We start from the raw sequence: 10,373 nt of genomic DNA, 5'->3' as shown, positions 1-10,373 counted from the left end.
TTAGAGGGGTTGGGATCTGTCCGTATCCGAGTCCGGATATCCAACATCCGATACCGTATCCGTATTCGAATACTCAAATCGCATATTTATGATGTCGATATCCAATCGTATCCTATCCGACATAGTTAACACTATCCGTATTCGAATCCGAATTCGGACAAAAATATAAAAACAAATGTAATATCGGTGATATCCGTCCGTATCCGATCCGTTTTCATCCCTAACCCCAACCCGTCCTCCGTCTTCGCCCCAGCCGCGCCTCCGACCCCCAAGCAGCCTCGCGCCGCTCGATGGCGGCGCCGTATCACCAGCCGACGAGCCTAGAGGAGGTCCGGACGCTGTGGATCGGCGACCTCCAGTACTGGACCGACGAGAATTACCTCTACAGCTGCTTCGCCCACACCGGGGAGGTAGGCGACGTCCTTCGACCTGTGCCCCCCATGACCGTGCCTTGCGCGCCGATTAGGCAGATTTTCTCTATAGGGTTCGTTTGGTTGCCGTCGTAATTCGGTGATTTTAAGCTGGGTTTGTCAGTCTCAATGTCTGATTGAGCGGTTGCGTTGCTGCGGATTGGGTGAATTCAGGAGAGTTGGTACTTCAAGGTAGCTCTCGCCTTTTGGATGCATCGAGGTCGACTTGCCCATTTGTGGTGGGCTAGTGGCTGCTATTCTTTCGGGGTTCTAGGGTAGATACATAGGTTGACAACCGTGCCCTTATGCGTGTTTTTTTTTGGAGCAATGTAAGGGTTTCATGGTCTTAGGGTTGTGGCTTGTGGAGCCAGCCTCTTAGTTTTGAAAAATTTGACCCAAACAATTGTGAATTGAAGCGGTCACATGCTTCCACTTGCATCAACGGATGGGTCTCTAGTGAAAGTAGCAACACGGTTGTTCATGAATATTGTCCAGGCATATCTGGGCGTAAAATACTTCACCCAGTTGATGTAAAAGTGTGTGTAGTTCGACAGATAAAATTACCTGAGAAAGTGAAGGTATCCACGCAGGCCTTTTGGAATATGTCGTCGCATCTGCAGTTGTAAGCTTGTAGCTTGTTATTTTTGCATGTAGGTGAATGTAATGTTCTAGGCCTATTTATCTATATCAATGAGTCTTTTAGGGATATTGTAGTAAAGCATTGCACTATTTTGGGCTTGTTTGAAGCAGCATTGGTAGGATGCTATTGTGAACTAACATTATTCATAGTTTGATAGTTTCTGAAAATTAAGAAAATGATTTATTTAAGTATCGGGTACTTCAGTACAGAAAAAGTTGTGTATAAAATATTCCTTGACAGCTGTTTGAGTTTATACAGCAACCATTTTGTAGCTGCATGTCTGATCTATGACTGGGTTGCTATATTTTTTTTTTATTTGTGTGTGTGTGTGTGGGGTGGGGGGGGGGGGGGGGGGGGGCACTGGGCTGATGATAGAAGTATGTTTTTTAGAATATAACACTTTCAACTTTATCTGAACATCAGAACTATTACTATACTTTTAAGCATAGTTTGTGTTGTAGAGTCTTTTCTTATTAAGCGTTGAGCACTGGAGAGTACATTTTGAACTCATTGTGTTTAAGACCTTTATTTCCTGGAAGTGCAGGTACAATCTGTTAAAATAATACGCAACAAAGTAACAAGCCTTCCAGAGGGTTATGGGTTTATAGAGTTTGTTTCGCATGAAGCTGCTGAGAAAATTCTCCAGACTTACAATGGCGCACAGATGCCTGGAACTGAACACACATTCAGATTGAATTGGGCCTCTTTCAGCTCTGGTGAGAGGCGTCCTGATTCAGGATCTGATCATTCGATTTTCGTAGGGGACCTGGCACCTGATGTCACAGATTACTTACTACAGGAGACATTCCGAGTGAACTATCCATCTGTTAGAGGGGCTAAGGTTGTCACAGATCCAAATACCGGGAGATCTAAAGGATATGGATTTGTAAAGTTCGCAGATGAAAATGAAAAGAACCGTGCAATGACAGAAATGAATGGTGTGTACTGTTCAACAAGACCTATGCGGATAAGTGCTGCAATACCTAAGAAATCCACTGGCTCTCAGCTTCAGTATTCAGCTGCTAAAGGTAATATTGGATGATCTGAATGTACTGTGTTGTTTGTATGGGATTCTTCACTTTCTTGATGTTTCTTTTCGTGGATTTATTATAGCTGTCTTATGTTAAATGTGTAGCGGTGTATCCAGCAACAGCTTATGCAATGCCTCAGCTCCAGGCAGTTCTCCCTGACAGTGAACCTACAAACACTACGGTATGGACCTCTACCATATTTCTGTCTGTTACTCTGTTGAGTGTTGACTATGCCACTTACCTTGGGATATATCATACGTTTACAGATATTTATTGGGAACTTGGATCCAAATGTGACAGAAGATGAGCTGAGGCAGATATGTGTACAGTTTGGAGAGCTTATATATGTGAAAATTCCTGTTGGTAAAGGATGTGGATTTGTACAGTATGCATCTAGGTAAGTGCTATAGGAAAATTTCATTTAAGTGTAATAGTTGCCCGATGCTTTACGTTATCTAGTTTAGTTATCCATATCAGGACTTGCCCAAAATCCAAATGTCATAACATCCTGAAATAAGTATGCCTGTAGTGGGATGTTAGGGACATGTATGCTTTACAAGAAGAACTAAGAACATTTCGATGCAGTATTACCATTTCTTTCCATTGAAATCTCAGCAGACAAGAAGATAATTTTTACAATTAATGTCACATGGATATGTCTATTGTATTTTTTTCATATATTGCTCCCCTGCAAAAGTAGATGTATTTATTGATGGCACATCTCTTTACTAGCATCTAAGTTTTCTTAGTAATGAAAAGGTAGGGTGTTTACCATTGCCGATTGTAACCATTGCAGGGCATCAGCTGAAGAGGCAGTACAACGTCTTCATGGCACAATGATTGGCCAACAAGCTGTTCGGCTTTCATGGGGCCGAAGTCCTGCAAGTAAACAGGTATATCTTATAAAATTTTACTGCATAAACCTAACCTATAGCATTCAATAAATCTCTTCGGCCTTATACCTGGTGAAATCAAGCGGATGCCATTATGTTGATGTGGGGCTGTTTTGCACCAATAAGCATGTTAAGGAAGATTTTACTCGGTACTAACACTTGGAATTGAGAATTAGTGAGAGCCACATGATAGTATTCTTATGCTGTTTTGGGTAGATAGCCTGATAGGGGATTGCTTGTTTGATATGGTATTAGTTTGTCAGTGGTATTTGTTCATTTTTCTCCCTGAATTTTCATTTGTTTTCTTGTTATTATCGTATCTTCTGTATTTTTTACCTACTGGAATCTCTTCTAATGGTAGCTAATGTTTGTTATCTATTATCGCATGAAATAATATATGCAGGATCCATCAGCTGTGTGGAGTCAGCAAGCAGATCCGAATCAGTGGGCAAGCACTTACTATGGCTATGGGTATGATGCATATGGATATGCTCAGGATCCATCATACGCGTATGGTGCTTATGCAGGATATAGCCAATATCCCCAACAGGTAAGGATTTCCATCCACATATACATTATTATTATATATATTAATTCCGAGTGTCTGCTGTACACTTGCACGTTCATCAGTAAGTTGTGGATGTGGACACCTGAAGCTTGTTAGTTTCTTAAATTCCTGCTGAGTTATGTTACCATACAATGCAGACTTTCGTTAAACCTGACGTAGAAAATTGCATCCTTGTGAATTATGTAATCCACCATATTGAATAGCTGAAGAATAGATTTTGGGCCTGTAGAATGTTCATTTACTGAATTATTTTGTCTTGTTCTATTTCCTGCTAAGATATCTTGGAAGTGTTTGTACAGGCCCTGTACGTGCTCCCATTGTAAGGAAGTGATTTGTGGTGCATACCTCTCCCATGATCTTTCATGTTTCATAGTGCACAGATGATATCATGCTATTCGTGTCTGGCCAAAATCTGTTCTCCATATTTGACAAATCTCACAATCTTGCAGGTTGAGGGAGGTGTTGATGCTGCTTCTGTTGCTGGTAGCCATCCAAGCATGGAACAAAAAGAGGAACCATATGATCCAATGAACATACCTGATGTCGACAAGTAAGATCAGTCACATTGCTCTTCACACTGTTGTTTTTGTAGAGATGTTTTCTAATCTATGGTCGTCTTTCTCCTGCAATCTTAGGCTGAATGCTTCATACATGGCTGTTCATGGTAGAGCCATGCTAGGGCGGTCCTTGTGGCTGAAGACCAACCCGCTGCCCCAACCAACATAAGCACACATCCAACATCCCCCCCCCCCCGAAGACTGCAGTGCTGGTTTTTGCCCTTGGCAGTAGGCGCACTACTACGACGGCGATGGATCATCAAACTCTGAAATTGCTGTAGGCTGACCAACAGCTTCGTGTATGTTGACAACATCCCATTTATGATAGGCATGACCCTTTCGTGTTTCCTAGGCTGCTGCTGCTTAATATTATCAGGGACAATATTGTGGGAAGGATGGAAGTCATCTGTCTAGTCCCCTTTTCCAACCGATCATTCTGCTGTTGGATACTTAACTGCTATTCACTTGACTGCAGTACTGCACAATGAAATACTGATATCTCTATCTTTGAGTACTTACACTTGATATGTTTGGTTGCTGGTTGGTTTCTGAGCTGATAAGCTCGGTTGGTGTTGATTTGTCGTGAGAGGAAAATACTGTACCATGACTGATAAGCCTTGACTGAAACCAACGAGCGAACAGGCTGAATATCTATCTAGAGGCCTTGATATCTTTGAGTACATTTCTGCCTGATGTAGATCTACTATGTCACATCTCAGGTGACGGCGTGATGCCTGCGGCCCAAAACTATTTCCAAGATGGTTGTGTAGGGGTAAACTATTTCCTCGATGGTTGTGAAGCGGAACGTTCCATAGACACAGAATCCGATGCTTTGACCATTCTGTGCCATGTCCCGTGCTCCAAGCCTTGCTATTGCTACCACTGCCAGTGAGTACGCTCATGTGCCAGTGACAGTGAGTACCTCTGGTCGTGTCGCAAGGGTCAAAGTGGGGCCCGCTTTCAGTGAGTCACCACCATTATTGTAGTATCGATGACCTCCAACGGTCGGAAAATTGGCCGGGAACCAACGGGCCGAGTCGGCGGGTAGAGGCTTCTCTTCCCCTTTCCCTCGGCTCTGCTCATAACACGCGCAACGGCTCGCCTCGCCACTGCCCCCGCACATCTCACACGACTGCTCACGAGCGCGGCAAAAGAGGAGCCGCGACCAAGCAACCGGAACCCAACCTTCTCCCTCTCTTTCCATCGCTCGGGGCTTCTCCTCCACCGCGCCGCGCGGGAGGGCGGGATGGAGTTCATGGAGCCCAAGGACATCGACTGGAGCAGGGTGGTGTCGCGGTACGTGCGCGACGAGACCTACGAGGGCATCGAGGCCCCGCACTGGGCCGACCTCACCGACCCCAACGCCGACCGCGCCGACGTCGACGACAAGGCCTGGTTCTGCCGCCCCGGTACGCTTGCTCTTCCTTCTCCCCCACTCTCTTCTTGGCTCCCCCCTCGCAGGCGCGCGCGCGGGCGGTGCTCGTGCTCGTGCTCGTGCTCGGTGCTCCTGTTGGTTGGCCCCGCTTGATTGCGAGGAGATCAAATCAAAGCAGTGCGCGCTGATCGGCGGGTCAAGGAAGGGGCCCGGTTCTTGCTTTCTTCCTTGGGGATGGATTCTCTTGCGACATTGGAACTTTGCTTCTAAACGAGCGGGTGCTGATCTATTGATTTGCGGCGCTGCAGATTGCCGGCATCCGAAGACGGCCGAGGATTTCCTCAAGCTGAGCCCCAGCCCCAAGGTCTGCCTTGTTTCGCCGTTCCTTGCGGCCTTTTTTCTTCCACTGGTTACCTGAACCCTCATCTCACGCTTCTTCTTCTTCATCGGAACAGGGCAAGCTGCTGCGATCGGTTTCGGCCATGCTGCCCTTCGCCGAAAGGGACGCCAACACCACCAGCCTCAGGTAACCAATCAAATCCAGGTGTTCCTTGCGCGCCGCGCCCGCCTCGATCAAATCCCGTTCTCACCCCCCTTCGTGCGTTGCTCAGGGACGGCAGTAGCAATCTCAAGTGGCGGGGCGGCGGCACCGTTACCTCCTCCACGCCGCCGAAGCCAAAGGCAGCGCCCAAGAAGAGGTTCCAGGAAGACAGCGAGAACCAGGACCCTGCGCTGGCCACGCCACCCCCACGGCAGGCGCCGAGTAGGCCGCCGTTCGGTGCCCCTCGGTGGAACAAGAATGCCAAGGAGGCCATCAAGTCCAGTGCGGAGAAGCGGCCGGATAACGCTGAGAAGGAGGCGCTGCTCAACAAGTACGCCCCACCGAGGCAGCTCAAGAGCACCCTCTCAGCGAGGAATCTCTTCTCTGGGAAGGATATACTTGGTCAGATTTCGGAGCTCTACGATGAGCTGAAGCGGATGGTTGGAGGCGGCCGGCCTGGCACAGACACACAGGAGGAATACAGCTCAAACCCAATGTATAAACCTCTCCTCATCGAAGGAATGCTGGAATTCAATTGTCGGGTTGTCTCTATGAGGCCCTTGACAGTTTCATTCGTGCAGGAATCCGAGCGATTTGATGGAGAAGGTGGCTCCTGATGCCAGCGTCAGCAATCCAGTTCCCGCAGATACCGTGAAGGAGGTGGCGAGACAAGAAACAGTGAAAAAGAGTCCAAGCCCAATGTAATTTGCAAATAGTCATCCCAATGCAAACTTATGTGTATAGGTTGTACTGATTGTTTCTTACGGCGCTGATGTTGGTTTCTGCAGGAAGGGAAAGAAAGTGGGGCTGAAGGTGGAAGCAGGGAAGCAAAGGTCTCCCTCTGTGCTGAAGGAAGTGAAGGCAACACCGCCCACTCCGCAGCGGTTTCCATCCCCATCGCCAAACCGCATTAAGAATGTTAAACCTGGTGGGGTGGCCACAGCAGGATCGCCACTCAAGAAGCCACTCAAGGTGAATCCAGCATGGCTATAGTATTTGCTTACTCAGTGTCCGTGGCTTTAAATCATGGTGTTTACTTGATTTTCACTGTCTTCATTTCTGGGACTTCAAATTCTTCAAGGGCATGTAATGTTCACAAAAAGAATGGCCCACTTTTGTAGATCTTAGTATGGAAGAATATACTAGAGTGACTTCTGCTCTAAAATAAAAGATTGGCTACGACTGCTTCTTCCCCTGTGATTTAATAAATCCTACGATGAGCTAAATTAGCATCACCCCAGTTCACCATACTTCACAAACTAAACTTGTTGAACCATGTGAAAGATTAATAAAGGTCATGTGTTTTTTCAACCAATTTCAGTAAGTTTGATCATGCATCTGAGATGTTTTTGTATAGAAGTAGCGTCCTTTCATATTTAGCATCATTTAGCACAGGTCATGAGGAGATGTTACCGAATGTACTAATTATATGGCAAGGCATATTTTCTATAAATCCTAATAATGATGCTTATTCATTGTAAGCCTCATAGTGGATAGTGTCAAATAGTTTTTTCAACTTATCTTATGTTCATTGTGGATGATCATATCATAGTTGCTTGTGCATCTCATAGTTGAACTCATCTTTTTGTACTGTACAAAAGGCAAACACAGTGATTGTATAGTTTTAGGGCTGTTGTGCCCAACCATTACCAATGAGGTATTTATCTGAAGTTGATCACAGAGTTATATAATTATACTGTAATTTCCTTTTCTTTAGGAGAAGGGGACCCCTAGTAAGGATCTGGAGAGCAAAAAAGATGGTGTGAGGCAACCCTTTGGGGTTAAGGATATGAACAATACAAGAGCATGTGATGCAGAAGGGAGCTCCAGCAGCATGTTTTGGTTCTTGAAGCCCTGCACTTTCCTTGTGGAGTAGCATCATAACACTACAAAGTTTTAACGAGCAACACTTGATGTAGCTAGAATCCGTTACTTCATTCATTTCCAAATATTCTGAGTTCCTATTTAATTGATTCATTTGATGGGTACCCTATCTGGGAAGTAAAAAAAAAACATGTATAGTCATACAGGTTGAAAGAGTCTTTTCCATATGTATAATTCGAGATATAGCAAAACACTTTTCTGCTGCTTCGTTGTTTGTCCAAACAAACTGCATTTTTGTCTCTTGAAGTGATATACTAAGGTTATACAATTCAATGATTTGTTTGAATGTTGTTGCCCTCAACTACTACCTAGCAGTTCAAAACTATAGACTGACCAGAAACGTTTGAAGTGCAGTCTATACATTCCATGAGGTGATATAAGTCGATGGTCTATTTCTTAATTCATGAAGGTTTACTGTTCTTAATTATACTGGTTTGTGCTTGCCGAATTGCTGATGTTGTTTATATTCCTTCAATTGTAATTTCACAAATTTTCGCACAAGGATTGTAGCCCTAAGTTATAACAAGAGTAAAGTGCACCAGCGGTCCCTAAACTTGTACCGTTGTGTCATCCCGGTCTCTAAACTCATAAATCGACCGTTTATGTCCTCAAACTTGTTTATTTGTGTCATCTCGGTCCCTAAACTTGTTCGGCTGTGTCATTCCGGTCCCTAAACTTGCAAATCACCCGTTTAGGTCATCAAACTTGTTCAGTTGTGTCATCCCGGTCCCTAAACTTGGTTTTGAGTCTTATCTGGGTCAAAACAGAGTGATCTAAAAATTTTATATCAAAAAATAATTCATAACTTTTTCATATGAACTCGAATGAAGACAAACTTTATATCAAAATTATAGCCCTCGACGCGATCTACAACTTTGTAGTTGAAAAGTTTTTGAATCAAAACTGTTTAGGGTTCCAAAATATTATTGTATGTTTATAGATTTTGAAATTATCAAACAATCTTGGATATTTTGAAATTTAAAATTTGAAATTATCAAACAATCTTCAATATGATCTACAACTTTATAGTTGAAAAGTTTTTTATTTGAAGTCATTTAGTGTCCCAAAATTTAATTTCAAATTTCAAAATCTATAAACATACAATAATATTTTGGGACCCTAAACAATTTTAATTCAAAAAAAATTCAACTATAAAGTCGTAGATCACGTTGAGGGCTATAATTTTGATATAAAGTTTATCTTCATTCGAGTTCATATGAAAAAGTTATGAATTATTTTTTGATATAAAGTTTTTAGATCACCTTGTTTTGATCTAGATGAGACTCAAAATCAAGTTTAGGGACCAGGATGACACAACTGAACAAGTTTGAAGATTTAAACGGGTGATTTGTAAGTTTAGGGACCGGAATGACACAGCCGAACAAGTTTAGGGACCGAGATGACATAGATAAACACGTTTGAGGACATAAACGATCAATTTACGAGTTTAGGGACCGAGATAACACAGCGGTACAAGTTTAGGGACCATTGGTGCACTTTACTCTTATAACAATGCCACAAGCAAGAATTCTGAAATCTCTTCCAGAACTTACTTTTTTTGTGAGAAGAACTTACAATTTTTTATTAGTCTTCAGCTGGTATGTGACAAACTTGATTGGGGCTCTTGTGCCCTTGCCCCTATTTTATTGTGAAATTGTGATTTTATCCTCGTTTTTCTAACTTTGTGATTTTGCCTTTAACTATTCACAAGTCAACGCGATTTTGCCCCTGGTCAACGGTAAAAACAGGGGCAAAATCACGTTGACCAGGGGCAAAATCGCGTTGACTTGTGAACAGTTAAGGGCAAAATCACAAAGTTAGAAAAACGAGAGCAAAATCATAATTGCACATCTGTGTAAGGGGCAAGAACACCATTTTCCCAACTTGATTTGCATTTAAAGGTTTAACAGTCCTAATTTCTAAGTTACTTTTCTTAAGATCACTCACCAGGAGTTCGCACACATCCTAAGCACATAATCTGGGTTGCATTGAGCGGTTCCTTGATCCTCCATGACGCGTTATTCGAGAATTTTTTTTTTAATTTTAACACTTTTTATAAACTAATTTTAAATCTAACACTATTTTTTTTTTCAAAACTAACACTTTTGGCCGCGCCTATTGTCATGGCGTGGCCAACAGCCTATGCATGGTGCGGTAGGGGACTAACGTGACGATGACCGAAAAGGCTGACCATTGACGTGTAGGGCCTGCCGCGCCCTGATCCGTGGCGCGGCAGAGCCGAATAAAAGCCCCGCGGCTAGTCCTGCCTACCCGAGTAGCAAGCCCGCCTACCCGTGCCTGGCCGCCGCGCTCGCCGTCCGCCCGACCCTCCGTTGCCGCCTCCCTCCCTTCCCTTTCATTCCCTGGCCGCCTCCCTCCCTCCTCGTCTTCATTCAAGGTTAAGGTTAATTATTAAGTTAGAAGTATGTTTACCATGTATATTTTTGTTGCTATAAGTGTTGGTTATATTATTT

The 10,373-nt window shown here is 43.8% G+C and overlaps 2 protein-coding genes across 2 annotated transcripts; both read left to right on the top strand.

Moving 5' to 3' along the window:
• Positions 1-218: 218 nt before the first annotated feature.
• On the top strand, positions 219-4,622 carry LOC136551533 (polyadenylate-binding protein RBP47B'-like). Its single transcript, XM_066543072.1, has 8 exons — positions 219-410; positions 1,595-2,078; positions 2,186-2,262; positions 2,348-2,478; positions 2,878-2,974; positions 3,378-3,524; positions 3,992-4,092; positions 4,178-4,622. The coding sequence occupies exons 1-8, from the start codon at positions 291-293 to the stop codon at positions 4,266-4,268; spliced, it is 1,248 nt and encodes a 415-aa protein (XP_066399169.1). The 5' UTR covers positions 219-290; the 3' UTR covers positions 4,269-4,622.
• A 267-nt stretch (positions 4,623-4,889) lies between these two features.
• LOC136551542 (uncharacterized) lies at positions 4,890-8,146 on the top strand. Its single transcript, XM_066543080.1, has 7 exons — positions 4,890-5,508; positions 5,783-5,838; positions 5,930-6,000; positions 6,086-6,511; positions 6,597-6,716; positions 6,804-6,987; positions 7,733-8,146. Exons 1-7 carry the CDS (start codon positions 5,346-5,348, stop codon positions 7,889-7,891), a joined length of 1,179 nt encoding a protein of 392 aa, XP_066399177.1. The 5' UTR covers positions 4,890-5,345; the 3' UTR covers positions 7,892-8,146.
• The last annotated feature ends 2,227 nt before the right edge of the window (positions 8,147-10,373 follow it).

Source organism: Miscanthus floridulus, chromosome 1, assembly GCF_019320115.1.
Source record: "Miscanthus floridulus cultivar M001 chromosome 1, ASM1932011v1, whole genome shotgun sequence".
Taxonomy (NCBI): domain Eukaryota; kingdom Viridiplantae; phylum Streptophyta; class Magnoliopsida; order Poales; family Poaceae; genus Miscanthus; species Miscanthus floridulus.
This window is presented reverse-complemented; position numbering and strand designations above follow the sequence as displayed.